Here is a 21083-nt window from a genome sequence, read left to right as displayed (position 1 = left end):
CCGCGCCCCCCACCCCCACCCCAAGGTTGACATCGGCCCACGGCTCCAACAAGGCACCTGGTTTCAAATCCTTTGTTGCTGCCGCTGCCTCTGTGACCACCCCCCACCCCCCCACCCATCCCCGATGGGGCAAAGCAGGGGCACCCCCAGTCCCTTGAGATTCCCCAGAAGCAGCTTTCAGAGCCTCTCCTCCCCCTTCTACTCAGAGGGGAAAAAAAAAGAATCAAAAGTAATTGCCCAAGGAAAGGTTGGGTGTGGCCATCTTTTTAAATGTTTTTAAAAATATTTATTATTATTAGCCCCCCCATCAATTTGGAAAGATGAAATTTGCTTTTCCCGTCACTGATTTTGAAGTCCCGAGCCAGAGCCGAGCGACAAAAGCAGGTTAAGTGATTAACCGATTAACCGGTCTGTGAGGAGCAGCTGGGGGAGGGCAGAGGGCGAGAAGGGCCAGATCATTATTCTTTTTTTTTCCACACTCTCTTCTCTCCGCGATCATTGACCGCCCCGGGGGCCTGATCACAAACCCTGCTTGGCCAGGGAGGCGGACACTTCGTCGGCTAGCGTGGCGAGCTGGGGCGAGTCGACCATGTCGATGCTGCCCGTGGAGGACACGTTGCTCAGGTGCCGCGGAGACGTGTCCCCGGACACCACGGGCGACTTGTACACGATCTCCGCCCCGTGGTCGGTCTTGGCTTTGGCGTTCTCACGGAAGGTCAGCTTGTGGGTCTCGATCTGGAAGAGAGGAGGCGGGGGGGGGGGGGGTGAGTCAAGGCACGGAAGGGGGGGCAGCCCGGCCCACCATGGGCCTGGGTGGGAGGGAGCCGTGGTGGCCGCGGCGGGGGGACCGTGGGATCGCCTTCCCCGAGAGAACACCTGCACAGGGCTCCTCTGTCACCTGCCTGGCGGCCACCCACTCCCCTTCTCCCGACGCAGTGACCATGGTTGGTTTCTCAGGCACCCTTCCAGAGCAGGCGAGTGGGTACGCAAAAACCACCGTGCGTGTATGTTTAATCCACACAGGAACCATATCCACATGCTTTATTTACACTTTGGGCTTTCGACCTAATACCTCCTGCCGTCAGTACCCGCTGTCCCCGGTGCTAGCTGACGGCGGCACGGTATTCCACGGCCACGGGCCAAAATGCACCTGCTCCCCCACGCCGGTGGATGGCTACGCCCACGGTCCCCGTCTTTCGCTATCACAAACACGCTATCACCGTGTCTGAATGAATAACCTCGTGTGTGCATCATTTCACGCTGAAGCGTGGAGGAGACGCCGGAGAAGAGGAAGGGCCATCCCCCGAGTGGCTGCGCGCCAGCCAGGAGCCCACGCGTTCCTCCCCCGGCCGCTGCCCGAGGACTGGAGGTGGCAGCGACTGTGCGCCGCGCCGGCAGGTGCGCTAGAAATCCTGACGTGATCAAGTCCTTTCTCCAGTAGAGAAGTGATGACATAATCAGGGGTCCGGAGGTCTTGGCTCCACGGATGCCCGGGACACTCAGGGAGCATTTGCCAGAGGCGTGAGCAGCTCATAACAGTTCCTGATGAGCCCCCGGGTGGCGGACGCAGCCCTGGGCCCGCTGCGCGTCTGGGGAAGCCAGGAAAATGTATACACGTGTGCTCACCACCCACGGGTCTTCCACGCGACTTCAGGAGTCCGTGGGCCTGGGCAAGGAGCCCCTGTTGCAGGGGCCTTGGATGTGGGTGGAGAGAGAAGCCGAGGCTCCCATTTAAGCTCTACGCTTATTCTGTCCATTTTGGTTCATTGCTTTGCAAAAAGAACCTCGCTATATCACTGTATTTGAAAGGCCGTTGGGACGTAAGCTTTGATAAGAACATTAATGTTAGTGTCTTGTAAAAGCTTTGTTCTTAAGAGGTCCTGGGAATGTCCCCAAATCTCCCAAACTGGAAGGAGCTCAGGCAGCAGGGGGCCCGTGCTCCACTGCTCCACACATCAGGAAGTGGGGGGCTGAATACGAGGGGCGCTCTGGGATCAGGACAGTGCCTTTGAGCGGTGGGCAGGGTGAGCCAGCACAGAGGGGAGTTAAAATAGAAGTTCAGCGGGCAGCCCGGGTGGCTCAGCGGTTTAGCGCCGCCTTCAGCCCAGGACGTGATCTTGGAGTCCCAGGATCGAGCTTGGAGTCCCCACATCCAGCTCCCTGCATGGAGCCTGCTTCTTCCTCTGCCTCTCTCTCTCTCTCTCTCTCTCTCTCTCTCTCTCTCTCTCTCTCTCCTCTGTGTGTGTCTCTCATGAATAAATAAATAAAATCTTTTAAAAAATAATAAAATAGAAGTTCACACTCAGGCCTAACATTCTTAGACGGCTACAGAGTACCAGGAACCCTCCAGAACGTGGTCTCGTTTGGATCTCCCCACCACCCTGGCGTGTGGATAGTTCTGTCCATTTTGCTGTGGAAGGATGAGCTGAGAGCACTTGCCCATCCTGCCCAGGATCACACCCCCAAGCGAGTCAAGCCCAAAGCTTTGTTTAGGACATAGAAGCTTCTAGAGATGGGCGGAGACCTTCCCTCACCCAGGAAGTCACCAATGCCGAGGCCTTAAACCAGGGAGGGGCAGGTGACAGAAGCTAGCAGAGCGGCTGGGCCTTTGCAGAGAACCTTCTCCACGGTCACAGAGAACTGGGCCCTTCCCCACTTCCCTCGAGGCACGCAGCCTCCCGGGCCCTCTCTGACAAGAGACCCAGGCGCTGAGAAATATTCCTGCACCTTGGAAGCTGAGTCTGTGGAACCACTTCAGGTCCACCTTAGGGTCGAGGAGCCGCATGGGGCACTGTCACAAGGCCATCCACAGCCCCGTACCTTGTCTTCTGCCCCAGCCCACAGCTGTCGGGGAGCTCGGCTGCGGGGGTCAGGTCCGTCCTCAGGCCTGAGTTTGCAGCCTCTGCTGTAAGACCAACCCAGCAAGTGCATCTCCCAAACTGCACCATTGGGCTTTCACCTCAAACCCAACACGGGGTGTGTCTGTTGAGAAGGAGGCCAGGCTAAGAGCCGAAGAGCCAGCAGCATGTGCCGGGAGGTGTGGTGACTTGCAAGCCCTGGGGCTTCCTGGCCCCGCCCAGCAGGGGTGACAGCTGCCACCTCCAACCAGCTGGGCCACCTGGGGCAGCACTCTTTCTCCTGCTGGGCTGGGTCCCAGAGCCCATGCCCATTCTGGGAAGCTAGAGGATACTCCTTCTCCTTCCACTCCTGCTCTGTTGGCTGTTCGGAGGCACCGCAAACTGAAAAATGAGCCACTTCCAGAACTTCATGGCTGCTGTGAACCCTCCTGGGGGCACTTTGGCTGCATTTCTGCAAAAGAGAAGTGCGGCCACCAGCCCACATCCTGTGATGCGCCCAGAGGGAGCTTGCTCAGGGCCACCCATGCACTCATGTCTCCCTCCCTCAGGCTCACAGGGTGAGACCCTGGGAGACTCCAGAACCTGCGGGGATGGCCCAGGGCCTCAACCAGCTGGCAACCTCCCCAAGGACATTTCCGCGCCAGACAGGCAGGGGCTCTGCAGGAACCTGGATTTCAGCGTCACTGTTTTGCTCTAACTGCCTAGTGACCCATTTAGAAAATCAGGTTAGGTTCCCATGACTTGTCCGTGGTGCACTGGGGCTGGCCTTGGGGCTGGCTGCTTCCTTTTGTGGACGCTTGCCAACCACAGGGCCATCCTGCTATCACCGAGGACAGTGACTCTCACCTTTAAGGGCCTGGAAGCTGGGGGCTTTAGAAGCCCAGGGTGCTGGAGGGTACTATGCTGAGGGAAGTCAGTCGGAGAAAGACAATTATCATATGGTCTCACTCATGTGGGGAATACAGGAAATAGAGGGACCATAACGGAAAGGAGAGAAACCGAGTGGGGAAAAATTAGGGAGACAAACAATGAGAGACTCCTGACTCTGGGAAACAAAGGGTCGCTGGAGGGGTGGGGTGGGGAGATGGGGTGACTGGGTGACGGGCACCAAGGAGGGCACGTGATGGGATGAGCACGGGTGTTACAAGTTGGCAAATCAAATTTAAATTTTTTTAAAAAGGGAAAGAAACTCCAGGTGCCCAGTAAGAATCTCTGGGGTGGGGAGGGGGAGGGGCACCAAATCTGGTAAAATTCCCAGGTGCCTGCAACGTGCAGCGAAGGTCAAGACTCACGGACCTGGTTGCTGAGAATCCACATCAAGCTGATCAACGCAGGCCCCTGAGCTTTCCTTCCCGGGAACGCTGCGCCAGACTGTCCACCCCGCTCCATTCACAGCCACAGCCACGCAGCTGCCTCCCCGCCCCCTTTACCTTTTTATTCCCTCCGCCAGGGACGTGGGTGATGTTGTCCAGGGACCCGATCTTCGACTGGACTCTGTCCTTGAAGTCCAGCTTCTCAGATTTGACTTCCACCTGACCGCCTCCTGAAACACAACGCACGCAGGGCGCCTTGAGGGAGGGCGGAGCCGGTGATGCCAGGGAGACCCAGCCCTTCATTGGAAGGTGTTCCGGGCACAAGTAAGACCTTGCAGAGGGCCTGACGGCAGTTTGCTCCGCCTCGCTAATCAAGCTGGGTGTCAAATATTTGCTCGACAAATTCTTCCTCCTTCGTTAATGCACAGCTCGGTCCAAGAGGAACCCTTCCACACTCTAAACTGATTGGCTTCCAAAGAGGGAAGTCTTTCTGCGTCAACCTCCTGCAAGCCACAGCCCTGCAAGATCTCAGGATGAAGCTAAATGGCAAAATGCACCGCAATCAAGGAAGGGCCCTGACCCTCCTCCCTCCACAGACACCGGGTGCCGCGCCCCAGTGCCGGGGACACAGCTCGAGGAAGAGACCGACAGATTCCTTTCTGGAGAAAGCACAAAGCTACCCAAGAAAGCTGCTCACGGCACAGTAGATAGGATGGTGGCACCAGGCGAGGGATGGTTTTCACTGGGACAGACTAAAGACTCCCACGACGTGTCCCAGGGAAGCCAGAACATGATGACACCCATCCCCGGCTTCCGTTTCTACCTGCCTTCTCGCCCGCCCCCCGCCCCCCGAAACGCTTCTGCTCTGAACCAGGCTTCGGGCAGAAGTCGCTGCTCGGGACTCCCGGGGGCAGGGGGCGTTGGTCTCGATCAGCGCTGTGCCATCATGGGAGCCACCGGCCCCACCGGCCCCACAACTTTCCATTAAATAAAAGTAGTTCATTTTGTCACCTGCACTGGCCACGTTTCCAGTGCTCAACAGCCACGTGGGGGTGGCGGCCACCATACGGGACAGAGCAGGTCTAGAGCACTGCCATCACCACCCAGAGGCCTGCAGGTAGCTCGGGTCTCCTCGGGGTGCGGGGTGGGGAGGAGAGAGGTAAGCAGGGCAGAGCTCCAACGGCATTTTCTGCTGAAACAGAGTCACAGCAGGAGCCTGGCAACGGCTGGTGCAGTTGGTGAGGCGTCTCCCATGTTGGCTGCGGGCCAAACCGGAACAGTCCCCAGCCAGCCTCGGGAGCCAGATCGGGCCCTCCCCACGTGCACCCACGAGTGGAGAACCACGAGTTCGGGGCCCGGAGCAGTGTCCGCCCTCCCTCCTCACTCAGCCCTGGCCAGCGCGGCGCCCGCTCGGGAGGAGACAGGGCAGCCGCCCGTCCCAGGGCCGGCAAGCTCCCCCTGCGATGCTCCCCTCATCAGCCGGCCCCCTAGATCCTTCCCAGCCACCTTAGTAGAAGGCACCCCCCACCCGGCCCAGTCCCCGTGCCGCCCCCCCGGCCTCCCCGCCTTCTGCAAGGCCTACCTGGCTTATGATGGATGTTGCCTAATGAGCCGCACTTGGAGGTCACCTTGCTCAGATCCACTGGTTTGTACACTATTTGCACCTGGAGGTGAGAGAAGACGAGTGGGAGACAAAGAACAAAATAGGATGATTTCATCGTGGGCGTCCCGGCGCGAGAGGCAGCTGTGCAGCTCCGGCCCTGGCCCTCGGACGGCTTCCTGTCCCCCGAGGAGCACGCCCTCCGCACCGTGGGAAACCGGGCTTGGGCTTGCACCGGCCCTGCCCGGGGCAGCGGGGGCCTCACGAAGTAACTGGGGGGCTGGCGTGCCCTCTGTGCGTCCCCCAGGGGGGAGCAGAGAGTCTGTCATTGCGCAGGGCCCACCCACTGGTTGCAAAGAGCCACGCTTTCCCCGACATGGAACGGACATCACACTCAGCGGACACAAGAAAGAAAGGGACCACGCGATCCGTTTGTGCGACATTCTGGAAACCTCGTTGGAAAAGCCGGGAAGCTGTGTCTGCTGGTGGCTGGGCCCCGAGGAGCGGCCGAGTCAGACGGTGGCTGTGCCTGCTCCCCGGGGAGCCTCGCAAAGCCCCGCTCCGCGGCCAGAGTGGCGGTCAGCGAGCAGGGCCCCGAGCACTCTGGCAGCTCGGAGGCAGGAGCCAGCTGGCGCCTGGACACACAGTGTCCTGGACATTTCAGTTCTTTAGCCCCAGGAGCAAAGTGACAGGAGATGGAACCCATGGGTCAGTCTGGCAAGTGGGAGCACACGGACACACACAGGGAGGGGAGGCTCCCCAGAACCAGCACGGGGCTTGGCCGCACGGCCCACCCTCCAGAGAGGAGTGACAGTCCCCGCGCGGCCCACCAATGCCACCAATGCCAGCGCCCCCGTCGGCAGATGGGTTTTCTGGAGGAATTCTCTACAAAGCCATGGCTTGGGGGGGGGTCCCTGGATGGTCACCAAGGGACCCTTCCCAGAGCCTCCAGCAGCCACCTGTGAGGCCACCTGCCCTGGAGTTACCCAGGAGAGAGATGGCCTGGAGCCAGAGAACCAGAAAAGAAGGAGGGAGATCTACTTCTGTCTAAATCGTCTGGAACAGTTCCAGATGATTTTCATTAATTAAAATCATGCTGGCATTTCTTTTTGATGGACAGTTGATTGAGGGCGACAGGCAATGTCCTGGGTGTGTGGGGTGAGGCGAGGGGAGTGCACAGGGGAGGCAGCCTTCGCCCCGTGAGGGTGAGCAGGTGGGGAAGGAAGGACTCTGGGAGTCAGGTCTGCGAGAAAGCGCGCTCTGGGCCAGGCACCGGCCGAGGCGGGAAGGGGCCACGGAGCCCTTCCTGGGATGAGCCAGAGGGGAGTAATGTAACCCAGGCTTCCTTCTCCGCCCCAAGCCTGGATGAGGTAACAGGGTGTGGAGGAGGAAGGAATGTGGGAAGGCAGAGGGAAAAGGATGGCCTGAGGGTAGGAGCCAGGCCGGGGAGGTCAGGCGGCCTGGAGGCTGGGGAGGGAGGGGGCCAGGCCCTGGAGTGGAGCCCAGAGCCAGCCACGAGGTGGGGAGTGTCCCAAGATGGACAAGCAGCTCAGTTGGCCTGTGGGGGAGTCACCACCAGGCTAGGGAAGGCAGAGCCACACACCAGAGGCTGTGGCCCAGGCCAGGGGTCCGGAGCCCCCAAGATGCCTGAAGCTGACATCACGTGGGTGCTTGGAGCCCCACCACCTTCCACCAGGAGAAGAGCTTTCTGCGAAGGCTCCTACTGCAAACCTGCAGTGGCCACTCGCCAAGGACAATGCTCAGGGCCAACCTGAGAAACCCTGTGGCTCTTCGCCAGGTCAGAGAGGCTAGCCGTTGAAGGGCAGAGTGCAGGACAGACAGGACGTGCCCGAGGAAGTCCCCTGATGTCCTGGGCCCTGGCAGCAGCAGTGGGAGCGCACGGTCTGCGCCCAGCTCACGCCCGAAGGAGCTGCTGTCTGCAGCCCCCGGACTGCGCAGCCGAGGCCTCCCGTACAACCTCCACCAGCCCGCCAGACCGGAGTTAAACCGGAGAGCACGTGGCCTTCCCTCTCTGGCCAGAGCCAGGTCTGCAGTGACACCAGAGCACCCGGAGTCAGAGCTGCAACAGCAGCCAGCACTCGGCCTGGAGCCCACGGGGGTGGGCGCACCTGCTCTTTCCTCCCGGTGGCAGCAGCAGCGGGACAGGAGGGCAGGGACTGGGGACACACAGGGGACGCTGAGCAGACACTGGTGAGGAAGCGTGACTGGAGCGCCATGCAGCAGCCGCGGGGGAAGCACACGTTGCTCCCTCCCGGGGACCAGAGGGCTCAGCGGCAGGGCAGCAGCACATTGCGAGAATAAACCCTTGGGGCTGGACGCAGAGGTGGGGCCCAGGCTGGGCGTGTTCTGGGGACAGAGCCCCCAGTCCCCCAGGGCTAGCCCTGCCACCACCAGCCAGAGGTGGAGACACCTGCTCTCAGAAACCGTCCCCCCACCCAGGGGTGGGCCTTGGAGGGGCTCGACCCTCCCGCTTGGATGTGGCTGGGGAGCGGGAGGGTGCTGGGGAAAGGGGGAGCCAGCCCCAGGATGCCCCCTCTGGGAGGGTGGCAGCAGAGGAGATGGGGTCAGTAGGAGAGCAGTGAGGATGCCAGCCCCAAATCTCAGGCTCGCACCCGCTGGGGACACCGGGGGTCCCCAAGACATTGGGAGGAGGCCAAATTTAAAGGGGTGCACAGCAAGATTTCTCGGTCAACTCCCAACGGCTGTAGGCAAGGCCCCCTGGTCACGGCCGTGGGCTCTCTGGCATCGATGTCTCTGCCCGGTGCGGCCGGTTTTACCCCCGAGCCGAGGCCCAGGAATGTGCTCAGCCCTTGCCAACGTGGGAGACAAACGTGGGCAGAGACTGGACCTTTGCTGCCCGGAGGTAGGACAGTAGACCTTGTGTCCGCTCATCAGAACAGATGGGCCAGAGCCGTCTACAGAGCCGTCAAAGCGAGCCTGCCCTGCGGATGGGGAAGGTGACAGCCCGGTGCCAGGTGCCGCCACCTTCAGCCCAACCTCCCACGGGGCTTCCAGGAGCCCGTGCAGGGTATCGGGTGGCGTCGACCAGGGTATTATGCGGTGCGGACCCGGCCTCCGGCTTTGGGTCAGAGAGAGGCTCAGTCATCTTCCCTATCCTGCCCCTGCAGCCTGCACAGGCCACGGGCACCCCCAGATGCTGGGGCGCTCCTCCGAGAACAGTGGGCACAGCCATGGGGGAGCCTGGGCTACAGGTACTGGGGGCACAGCTGGACCCTGAACCGGAGAATGGTTTATTCTCTGCAATGTCTCGCAAATATATACACTCATGCCACTTCTTACAAACCAGAATCAAAGAAGGGCGCAGGGAAAGTGTGAAAGTACTCACACTGCCGCCTCCTGGCACGTGTTTGATATTATCCTTTGAGCCACACTTGGACTGGACGTTGCTAAGATCCAGCTTCTTATTAATTATCTGCACCTTTGATAGCCAGAAAAAAGGATGAGTGACACACCACACCCAGCTCCATCCGCTCTGCACTCACAAACTCCCCTTTGTGGCTTCAGGGCGGGGAGAGGTGGCGCCAGGCTGAGGGCAGGAGGCCTGAGTCACACCTTCCCAGGGGAGCTGCCCCAGGGAGGCCGTCCACAACTGAGTGGCTGGTGGTGGGCGCACCTTACAACACTGGGTTTATAAAGCACATCCTCGGGGAGGCAATTCGCATCACGCGAATCCCCCCCTCCCGGCCCCCCCAGAGCACATCTGAGGTCTGTAAACCGCAGCTGAGTGTCCACCAGGTTGGGATGGAGTGAAATGTGCTCAATTATGTAAATGAATAAATAAATAAAAGGTCCCATCCGTGTCCTCATTCACACACCTGCCAGGCCTGCCTGAACCGTCACGAGACCTCTCTGTGGCGGTCCTCAAGCCTGGGAGGCACTGAAAGAATCATCACCTGCAGATTTTGGTTTTGTGTTTTAAATCCCAGACCCCTGGGATGCCTGGGTGGCTCAGGGTGGGGTCCCGGGGTCCGGGGATGAGTCCCACATCGGGTTCCCTGCATGGAGCCTGCTTCTCCCTCTGCCTGTGTCTCTACTGCCCCCCCCCCCGTGTGTGTCTCTCATGAATAAATTAAAAAAAAATCTTAAAAAACAAAACAAAAAAAAGAGTGAAATACCAGACCATCAGAGCACGGAGAAGGGCAGTTGGAAGATTCTATGTCTTGTCTGCTAGAGCAGTGGTGCCGTCTTAACCCAGGTGCCCTTCCCAGCACGAGCTCCCTGCTTGAAAACAAAGTGCTTGACTTTCTGCTCAGCACAGAGAACAGCCACCAACAGGGGTTCCCCACTCAGAGCCAGCACTGCTCCCTGAAATTCTGCAAATGTCACCAACACCTGCATTGTGGCCTTCGTGAACACCAGGTGGTGGCCACTGCTCGGGAGACTCAGAAGACTCAGGGTGCCTGTGGCTGGGCTTGTGGGGGGGAGGGTCCCAGAGCTCTGGCCTGGCTCAATGGCGGGGAGAAGGGTCCCAAACTCTGACCCAAGAGCCAGAGCCAGCCATCAAGGGGCTACAGGTCCTCTGCGAAATGAGGAAATGAGGACAAGATAGCAAAATCTGTCCATTTTACTTTTTTTTTAAAGATTTATTTATTTATTTATTTATTTATTTATTTATTTATTTATTTATTTATTCAGAGAGAGAGAGAGAGAGAGAGAGAGAGAGAGAGAGAGGCAGAGACACAGGCAGAGGGAGAAGCAGGCTCCATGCAGGAAGCCCGATGTGGGACTCGATCCTAGGTCTCCAGGATCACACCCCAGGCTGCAGGTGGCGCTAAACCGCTGTGCCACCCGGGGCTGCCCTACTTTTTTTTTTTTTTTTTAAGATTTATTTACTTATTTATGATAGAGAGAGAGAGAGAGAGAGAGAGAGAGAGAGAGAGAGGCAGAATCACAGGCAGAGGGAGAAGCAGGTTCCATGCAGGGAGCCCAATGTGGGACTCCATCCCGGGACTCCAGGATCTCACCCTGGGCCAAGGGCAGGCACCAAACCGCTGAACCACCCAGGGATCCCCTCCATTTTACCTTTTGGTATTAAAATGGCCTTTCCTTTATTAAATTATTAGTTATTAAATTACATAGATAGCATATATAGTTATCATTTTTAGATGTCCTTAGCCTGACAAAATAAAAACAGAGTAATCCTGTCTTGGACCCCATCCCATTGTTTTCCTCAATTTTACTGGTCTGGATCTAAGTACCCATTAAGTACACACCTACCCCACCTTTTTCATTCCTTTTTTATGTTCCTTTAAAAAAAACATAGTTTAAAAAAAATTCTCATTAGAAAAATAATATAACAGGGGCACCTGGGTGGCTTACTGGGTTAAGTGTCTGCCTTCGGTTCAGGTCATGATCCCAGGGTCCTGGGATTGAGCCCCATATAGGGCTCTGTGCCCCGCGATGAGCCTGCTTCTCCCTCTTCCTCTGCCAATGCCCCTTCTCATACGCTCTCACTCTCCCTCTTTCTTTCAAATAAATAAAATCTTAAAAAAAGAAAAGTGACATAACATTGATTTTGAAAACCAGATTTAAAAAAAAATTTTTCCTATCACCCTAACACAACCACAATCACATTCTGTTTTGTTCCCTTGAAGTCACATATCTATAAAACTACCATCATGTACCTACAAATGATAGTAATTTTTTAGATACACTTCCATATCTTTTTTTTACACTTCCATCTTTTTTTTTACACTTCCATATACCATCATCTAAGCATTTGTCTTGCCTACAGACATGAGGAACATTGTTTTAAATAATATGTCATATTTTGTGATATCTGTGGGATCCAATATTTATTTTATTTTATTTACTTATTTTTTCAATATTCATTTTAAATAACAGAAACCGCCTCACCATGAACATCTTTCTGCAAGTTCTTTCCATACTGTGAATTATTTTCATAGCAGAGTCCCAGAAGTAGAATTTCTGGGTCAAAGTTATAAATACTCTAAAAATTCTCAATACAATTCTCCAAGTGGCTTTCTAAAAGGGTCAGATTAAGTTACCCCGTGAACACACAACAAAGTCAATTTTACCACATGGCTACCAGCTTCGGGCATTTAAAGATGTGGTTTGCCTTCTTTGACAAAATAAATGGGACTGCATTGTTGGCTTATTCTGCATCTTTAAAATTATTATTACAAGGTTGGCCCTTTGCCTCCTTTTCACTGGTGGATGCATTTTTTTTTCTACAAATGTTTATATCTCTATAGACTCTGTCATTTCTTCTCGTTTTTATTTTTTAATTTTTTTTAAGAGAGAGAGAGAGATAGAGAATCTTAAAGCAGGCTCCATGCCCAGCATGGAAAGAGCCCAATGTGGGGCTCGATCTCACAACCCTGTGATCATGACCTGAGCTGAAATCAAGAATCGGATGCTTCACTGACTGGGCCACCCAGGCGCCCCTCTTCTCTGATTTTTAAATGTAAAACCACCGCTCAGGGACACCTGGGTGGCTCAGTGGTTGAGTGTCTGCCTTTGGCTCAGGGTGTGATCCCAGGGTCCTGGGATCGAGTCCAGCATTGGGCTCCCTGCAGGGCGCCTGCTTCTCCCTCTGCCTGTGTCTCTGCCTCTCTCTGTGTCTCTCATGAATAAATAAAATATTTAAAAACAAACAAACAAATGAAACTGGGTAAATACCTAATTCCACATCATCATCCTCATCTGCCATGCCCCCAATTTAGTGACGAGGAGGCCATTTGAGGCCCAGAGAGTTCACCAACCTTCTCAGATCAGTGGCATTAACTATAGGCTAACTCTGTGACAACAAAGTTGTTCTCAAGCCAGGTGTCTCATACATCAAGTACAAACAACACTCTCTCTTGGTGAACACTGAAATTCTCTCCTGCCAGCGAGGAGATGCAGTGACCTCACCTCCATCCAGGCTTGAGCAGGAGCAGCAAGTGGGCCAGGCTTTCTCACACTGTTTCTCAGGGGCTTCCTACCACCCCTCTGTACAATGTCTGTGATTTAGTTCATGCCACCCTCAGATTTTAAGGAGTGGGACCTGAACTCCTTCTGTGGAGATCACTACTTTCTACCAGCGTCCCAGACGCTGACTCGCCTGCTTTCACCAAGGAACTGGAGCAGTTTAATCTGAGAAAACACACACACGCAAACACACACAATACTAAAACAACAAAGTTAAAAGGATAATGGTAAAAGAAGGAGAGGTCATTGGGAATGACAATTAGATTGGTCATTACACTTAACCCTGAGCTTCCTGGAAGCCAAGGCAAAAAGGGAAACATGATGAGCTACATAAATCTCTGACAAAGAAAACTTACCAGGTTTGCAAGGAGCATAACCTCGTTTTCTGAACTAATCCATTTAAGAAAGTCATCAAATGAATTTAGTGACATTAAGCAACAAGATCTGCAACATACGTAGAAATTTTTTTAATGTGGCTTTTTCTCATTCCGATCCCACAAAAAAGGCAGCAAGTTTTTTTTTGTGTGTGGTTTTTGGCAGCAGACATAAGGATGTTTACAAAGCAGACCTGAATTACTGTTAGTTGGCAATTTAAGTCAACATTCTTTACAGAGTGTTAGATTTACAGAGGGGAGATAAAAGGGTTGGCATTATGAAACTAGAATCCTGAAACTTAATTTCTCGGCTAGAGCAACATGGATGATGTTGAGCCTCGGCTCTGGGCAGACAGTGAAAATCCTCAGCAAAGGAAAGAACAACGTTTTCCAAGCTCCAAATTTTGATCCAGGGGACTCAGAGTCAAGGGAGAAATTCCTGCGGTCAGGGTTTGATCCGGGAGGAGAAGCTGGGGTGAGGCAGCTCCACTCTGGTTTGGTCTATTTCCTTGAGGACCTGAAGTGGCCCCAACGCTCCCCAGGCCTTGATCTGATTCTGTGTGGGCTCAGAGCTCTTGAGGTGCTCCCGATGGCTCAGTTCTCCCCCTAAGAGCTCCCAGACTGGCCCAGCGTCCACCAGCTGTCCCTGGCAAGGCCTGTCTCTAGCATGCCCTGGTGCTTGCTGGGCCCAACTTGGCTCCACTAGGGTCAGCATACCCGGTGCATCTTTAAAATGACGGTATTTACAGCAGATTGATCGGAGATACAGACGCTGTGCACAGGGAGAGGTGCCCAGAGGGCTGTCCCGGGGGAGGGTCCCAGCCTGGTGCCATCCAGGGCCTGGCCCCTCAGCTCAGGTTCCGTTGAGTCCTTGGCCCTGATCCAGGAGAAGCGGACTGTCCCAGGTACAAACGGACTTAACTTACTCCACATAAATGTGCTACATGCGTGCTTTTAAAAATGAGAACTGGGACTTTGTTACTACACATAATGAATTTTAAAAATACAGTCTTCAGCGCACCAGCGTGGAGCTAGACGCAGCGCTCTGTTGCCATCTTGTGGCCGCCTGCAATATTGCAGCCCAAGGCCCCAGAGGGTCCCGGCTCCTGGCTGCTTTCCGTCCTGCCCGGGGCCCTGGCATCACCCAGGGACTGGCCTGGATGTTCTCAGAGCCAGCCAGGCCACCCCCAACGTTTGGGCCCCTGTGCCCTTCTCCGGCTGTGACTTTCTCAACCTTGGCAGCCATGAGCACCGCCCAGTTCTGACCAGGCAGCCTTGGCCCTGAGCTCCGTCTCTCGCAGCCTGGATGGCCCCTGGGACCCCGGGTTTCCCTCTGTGCTCTCCACTGAGCCACAGGAGGGCTGCTGAGCGCTCCGCGGTTGCCTCAACCCCACTGGGCCCTCACCAGCCCTGCCTTTCCAAATCTTGTGTAAATGAATAAAACTCCAGCCTAAACCCATGTCCCCCGGCCACCCCAGCTGGTGCCAGTTCTAGATTTTTTTTTTTTAAGATTTTATTTATTTGAGAGAGAGAGAGTGAGCATGAGCAGGGGGAGGGGCAGAGGGAGAAGTGGACTCCCCGCTGAGCGAAGAGCCCAACACGGGGCTCCATCCCAGGACCCCAAGATCACGACCTGAGCTGAAGTCAGATGCCACCCAGGCACCCCTGTTCTAGCTGTAGTTTGCTTTTGGTCTGGACATCTCTAGGATGCAGTTTCCCTCTGCCCTCATTCAGCCCTTGTACCTAGCACTCTGTGCAGGGGCCTCTCCTTGCAAAGACAGATGATGGTCCCAAAAAGGTCTGTCCTGTCTTCTCTGACTTGTTGGTGACACTTCACATCAGGGTGACAGTCTATAACACAGGTGACCCTCAGTGTGGGGACCCTCCATGGTGGTGGCTGCTCTCCGCTGCATATCCTTCCCCGGCCAACCTGTCTCCTCTTTCCTCTTTTTCTCTAGGCTCAGGGACAGGAACTATCTGCACAGAGCCTGGCACTCAGAGATGCCCCAGAAATGTCAAGTGAATGAACAAAGGACAGGAGGAAGGAGCCAGCTTTGGGGGCTATTGTATGTCCTATTGCACTGGTTGTGTTTGTTGAATTTATTTCTGCTTTTACCTTTGCTTCTGCAATTTTTTAAAAAGATTTTTATTTATTCATGAGAGACACAGAGAGTGGCAGAGACACAGGCAGAGGGAGAAGCAGGCTCCCTGCAGGGAGCCCAATGTGGGACTCAATCCCATAACCCCAGGATCGCGCCCGGGGCCAGACGCTCAACCACTGAGCCACCCCTGCATTCTTATTTTTTGCATTCGTTTTTCCCCCTCCACTAAAAACATAATTGCTACACTGCAGCCATTTCACTTTTTTTTTTTAAATAACAAAAGCTTTTAAAATGATGAATTCCTTCCAAATTCAATTTGAGGGCACCTCCACAGGACATATGGTGTTTGTTACCAGTGCACATGGAAAAGGCGTTCTTCCTTTTAATTCCCAAGTATTTGTGGTAATGCTGGTGAGACGTACACAATCAGGTTCTGGTACTTGACACTGAGGTTAGGGAACAGACCAGTGCAACTGCTCTTTCCCTATATTTATAGGTATTTTTCTTTACAGACTGTATGGATTTTTGGCATAACATCTGATAAAACTTCGATCATACAGTTTAATTCCTGGTATTTAAAAATTCCCCTTCTTGGGCTGCTTGGGTAGTTCAGTAGGTTAAGCATCCGACTCTTGGTTTCGGCTCAGGTCATGATCTCAGGGTTATGGGGTCTGAGATCTATCCCTGCATCAAGAGTCCTGCATTGGGCTCCCTGCTTAGCAAGCAGCTTGCTTCTCTCTCTGCCCCTCCCTCTGTTTCACATTTTCTCTCCTCTCCCTCTCTCTCTCTCTCAAATAAATAATCTTTTTTAAAAAATTAAAAAAATTAAAAAATTAAAAAAATTAAAATTTCCCTTCTCAATCACATGGACTTCTTATGCCCTTCTATTTTTTGCTTTACTGTCATCTACTGTTACACTTCCAGTTACAATGTATTCCTATCCATGTTTTTCTGATTAGAAATGTTTTCCCTGTAGAAAATTTGGGAGGAAAGGGAAAAACATGCAACCTCTATGAGCCACCACTGGCATTTGTCATAGTTTCATTTTCTCTGTGAACTTTTTATATCAGTAGTAGGCAAAACCTGAATATTTCTACACTATTAATTTTGACTTCATAGTATAACATTTACAAATGTTTATATTTACAAAAAATTTTTCAAGGTGTTTTTCATGGGCTACGTAACATTTTATAGTATGGCACCACCATTAATTACCTCTCTATTGTTAGGCATTTAAACTGTTTTGTTTTGCAGTTATAAATAAAACTCAATGCACACTTTTGTGCTTAAAGCTTTTTCTGAGTTTTGGGTTTCTTCCTTTCTTCGATTTTAGAGTACAAAGCACTTCTCTTGCTCTGTGTGAGGCTACGGGGACCCAAAGATCTCAAGATGACCTTCAGCTGAATCCAGAGGAAGGAGACCCTTTGACAGATCACTGGTTTAGCAGAATGAAGTTGTGAAAACCACGGACAATCCTTCTTTAGGTACAAAAGGACTGTACTGTACTGATGTGCCCTCTTCAGGATGAAAGGATGTCAACTTCACATCACTTACACCTGCAGTGGGTAGTTTACTATTATTTTTTTAATGTGTTTGGAATGCTGGTTCTTTGTTTCTGTGTCTGAACACCTCCCCACCCAAGGATAGGGCTGGGAGAAAGTCAGGGCAGGGCTGCAGGACACAGGGGGTGGCCTGGGCTGGGAATGAGCTGATGGAGGAGGCAGGTACTTGGCGTCTGAGAATGGACAGGGTTAGGACTGAAAGAGGAAAATCAGTCATCAGATCCAGGGTGCACAGGAGACCCTAGGAGAGAGTCGAAGCCAGAGGCAGCAAGTGAGAATCTGGGGATGCTGGGTCTCAGCCGGGACTGCACGTTGGGAACAGCTGGGAAGGCTCCCCGGGAGATTCTAATGAGCCTGGGGAGGGCTCTGGCACTAGGATTTTGAAAAGAATCCCAGCCCCAGGTGATTGTCTTGCAGTCAGGTAGGAGAGCTGCTGCGGCAGGGAGGTGGGGGGCACAGGCATGCCTGGTCTGCGGTGCTGGCCTTCCTTCCCTTCTCCCCGCAACGTTTGGTGGATTCAGCTGGTTCTGTTAAAGTGGCCCAGTGACTACCAGCATTTTCCTTTAAGAACAATTTTGTTCTGGACTCTTCAAGCAACCCCTGCTCATAGTAGCAAATCATGAAACTAGAGCAAAGGACAGAGCAACAGAACACAGATCTTTTACGTTTTTTTCCAACCACTGATTTACATTGATCCTCGGAGGTTTTCGGTCCCTGCAGGTTTACAAACTGGACCCTCTTGTTCCTCCTTCTTCAGTATGACCGGCTATTCAGGGGAATAAGTCGCCTTATTCTTCAGACTCACAGCGCTGTTCCTTCCGCAGCCGAAATAAGCACCAACTGAGCGCTTACTGTAGGCCGGACCCTAGCGGAGGGCACAGGGCCCCCAGGATCTCGAGGAGACCTCAGGAGACCTTAGTCCTGGCACTTTAAAGGCATTTTTCCATGGATCCCATGTGCTGCTTCTTTTCTGTGTCTTTTCTTTCTTTCTTTCTTTCTTTTTTTTTTAAGATTTTTTTATTTATTCATGAGAGACACAGAGAGAGAGAGAGACAGGCAGAGACAGAAACAGGCTCCCTGCAAGGAACCTGATGCGGGACTCGATCCAGAATCCCAGGATCAGGGCCCGAGCCGAAGGCAGACGCTCAACCCGCTGAGCCATCCAGGCGTCCCTCTGTTTCTTTTCTCTTCATTTTCCAAAGAGATTTAGTGTATCTCTGGTAGGCTGAGATTTTCTTTGTTTCAGACAATTTTCTCCGTTTTCCATGGGACTTAAGGAAAGCTCCTCCTCTTCCTTTTGCCACTTCCCTGTGTCTTCCTCCAAAGAGTCCTGAAAAAGTTGCCCTCTCTTTTTTAACCCTTCAGCAAATGTGGACATATGTGTGCACCCAGCATGGTGAGGTGGAAATGGGGGTGAGGCGCCTTCCCCCTTTCCTTTCTGAGCATCAGATCACTGGTCCCCATCCACCACACTCCTCTTCCCCCACAGACAGGGCAGCCCTGGGTGTGGGGGGCGGATTCTGGTCCCGGAAGAGTCCTCAGTGGGAAATGCTTAGCCCTGGCACTGGGTTCTCTGCAGAACCGCTGGACCTGGGCCAGGGGTGCCCACACTTTCCAAGTCAACCACAGGGGAACTCAGGGCTCATGGGGGTGCAGCCTGGGCTGGCAGGGGTGCAGCATGGCTGATGGGGGTGCAGCCTGGCTGGTAGGAAGAGGTGGGCGTTTGCTGGTGTGTGACAGCCCACAGGTAGGGGGATACTGATGATGAGTTTCCCTCTCACAGTAATGAGTTGTCATGAGACACTGGTCACAGCCACACAATCTTCTTGTCGGTGCAGAGCTGGCTGTGTGGGGTTTTGTTTTTCCTTTTTCAAAACGAGGGGCAAATGGTCCCTCTATGCTATGAAAATTGGGCCCACTGGGAACACTCAGTGCTGAACGCCGGTGGGAACATCCCACCACCTTGGCAACAACCTCTCTGCAGATCCCTTGGCCCTCAAAGCCTCACAGAGGGGTCGATTTCAAGCCAACATCCCAACTGCCCCAGAGCTGCCCCTTCTGGAATGAGACAGGCATCTTTCCAAGGAGCAGCCAAGGCAAACACCACAGAAAAGTAAACACAGGCCCAGAGCCAACCCTGTGGACCAAAGACCAGTGGCCATGAGCCCCAGGGATCTACCCTGGGACACACCCAGACCTCCCAAATGGGCAGGAGTCTTTGGGCCCCAAGGATGAGAAAGGCCAGGGGGAGGCTCTGAGGCTCCATGGGGAGCAAAGCACAGGGCTTCAGTTAAGGCACCAACATGGACAGAAAGCCCTGAGACACCCTCCCTTCGTGGGAACCCAGGCCCCAGCCAAGAGTAACATCAAGAGTAACAAGGGCCCCCACTGTGGGGGAGACAAGTGGTTCCAACTGATTAAAGGGAAATGTTGGCTCTGGGTTCTGTAATGTACCCCCAGCACAGCAGGAGGCTCACTGCCCCCCAAAAGGCCCAAGCCCAGGAGTCCCAACACATCTGTACTCCTAAGAGCAGAGTCTTGATCCTCTCTACTCCACAGCTTCCACCCTTCTCCCTTCTCTACCCCCCCACAGCTTGTGATACGTGGGGCAGGCTGTTAGCGGCTGAACTATGGTCCCCCCAAATTCACATGCTGATGTTTTAACTCCCATTGTCTCAGAATGGGACCATATTTGAAGACAAGTCTTTAAAGAAGTGGGCCACAATCCAATATGACAGGAAGGAGAGACTGGGACAGAGAGGCACCCAGAGAAAAGACCACGTGAGGACACAAGAAGGCTGCGATCCACAAGCCAAGCAAAGAGACCTCCATAAAACCAGTCCTGCCAATACCTCGATCTTGGACTTCTGGCCTCCAAAACAGTGAGGATATACATTTCTGTTATATAAGCTGCCCGGTCTGTGGTCTTTTGTATGTCAGCCTCAGGAAACTCGTACAAAGGGTGACAGGAGACAGGAAGAGGAGGAAGAGGTCCAGGTTGGTCCCCATCTCCCGTGACCTTAGGCCTTTGCAAGTTCACGTTTCTCCACCTTTAGGAAACCCAACAGTTTCCGGAGCACTCACTTGCCCTGAAGAACAGTTGTTCAAAATAGCACCCCCAAATTCCCCCAGAACCAAGGCTTGGAGAGAAACCTGAAAAAATGTCCAATGAACGCCAGAGACACTCACCTATAGATGGGTCGTGTCACGTTCTAAATGCAAGACAGGTTGGGGAACCTCTGTGGGTGCCTCCACTTTGAGAACTCCTCAAGTCATGGAGAAACAACCAACCTCATAATCTCAGATACTGTCTGGTCAGCAGAGACTCAAACAGGGAAGGAAAGAACCAGTGCTTTCTCTCCCTTGAGCAGGGCGCTCACGGCGTGGTGGTGACCCCAAGACAGAACTGAACCATACCGTCTTTCCTTGAAGAGATCCAGGAGGGACCCAGGTGCTGTGTGCTGCCCCAGGTGTGGGGGGACCCACACCTCTCCTCCCAGGGTCCTGGGGCCAGCACGCTCCCAGCCAGCCCCTGCGTGTGCCCTTACCTTCCCACCTCCTGGCTGGTGCTTCAGGTTTTCAGTGGAGCCGATCTTGGATCTGACGTTCTTTAGGTCTGGCATGGGCACAGGGGCGGTCTGCAGGCGACTCTTGGCTGCAGATGGTGACTTGGGTGGGGTGCGGACCACCGCCACCTTCTTGGGCTCCCGGGTGGGTGGGGTTGGCAGGGACGGGGTGCGGGAGCGGCTGCCAGGAGTGCCCGGGGAGCCGGGGCTGCTGTAGCCACTGCGATCCCCAGATTTTCCAGATTCACCTGGAGAGAGAGGAGGCAGTGAGGCCGGTGCTTGGGGTGGGTGGGAGCTAGAAAAGGCCTCAGGGGCTGCTGCCCGTCCTGAGGGCCCTGTCCCAGACTCAGGGCTGGTGAGGCAGGTGGGAACAAGGTCAGGAAGCTCAGCTAAGCCAGCAGGAGGCTGCCCTTGGTCTCATTTCTAGAGAAATGTCTCTTCTTCAGGCCTTGTTGTGTAGGGACAGAGACTCCGTTTCCCAGGGAAGCAACAGAGTGGTCACCAAAGACCCTTTCCCGAGGGGACCGACTCTACCCTATGGCCCTGGGGTCAGGACACAGAGTCCAATGAGCCATGTGGTCTCAGATGAGTCACTTTCCCTCTCTGAGCTTACGGGTCTCAGCTGGAACCTGGAAATGATCACAGTGCCTGCAGGGAGGGAGGCCAGGCACGGATGCGCGTAGATGTGCTTTGGAAAACTCAAGTGCAAGTCTGTGTGGCTTTTCCCTGAATA

At 54.0% G+C, this 21083-nt stretch overlaps 1 protein-coding gene across 21 annotated transcripts in view; it reads right to left on the bottom strand.

Annotated features, from left to right (window-relative positions):
* Positions 1 to 112: 112 nt before the first annotated feature.
* MAPT (microtubule associated protein tau) overlaps positions 113 to 21083 on the bottom strand; it is a 101513-nt gene continuing 80542 nt past the window's right edge. For 15 of the 21 annotated variants that reach the window (XM_055321740.1, XM_055321748.1, XM_055321778.1 and 12 more), the window contains 5 exons: positions 20333 to 20598; positions 9139 to 9231; positions 5754 to 5835; positions 4289 to 4401; positions 113 to 735 (listed from right to left, as the gene is read on the bottom strand). In XM_055321740.1, coding sequence (XP_055177715.1) covers positions 520 to 735; positions 4289 to 4401; positions 5754 to 5835; positions 9139 to 9231; positions 20333 to 20598 — 770 coding nt within the window. In that variant the 3' untranslated portion in view covers positions 113 to 519. The remainder of the gene's footprint in view (positions 736 to 4288; positions 4402 to 5753; positions 5836 to 9138; positions 9232 to 20332; positions 20599 to 21083) is intronic. The other 6 variants (XM_055321762.1, XM_055321789.1, XM_055321816.1 and 3 more) reach the window with 1 other exon arrangement.

Source organism: Nyctereutes procyonoides, unplaced genomic scaffold (genome assembly GCF_905146905.1).
Source record: "Nyctereutes procyonoides isolate TBG_1078 unplaced genomic scaffold, NYPRO_anot_genome, whole genome shotgun sequence".
Taxonomy (NCBI): domain Eukaryota; kingdom Metazoa; phylum Chordata; class Mammalia; order Carnivora; family Canidae; genus Nyctereutes; species Nyctereutes procyonoides.
The sequence above is the reverse complement of the archived record's forward strand: the minus strand, read 5'-3'. Positions and strand labels throughout refer to the sequence as shown.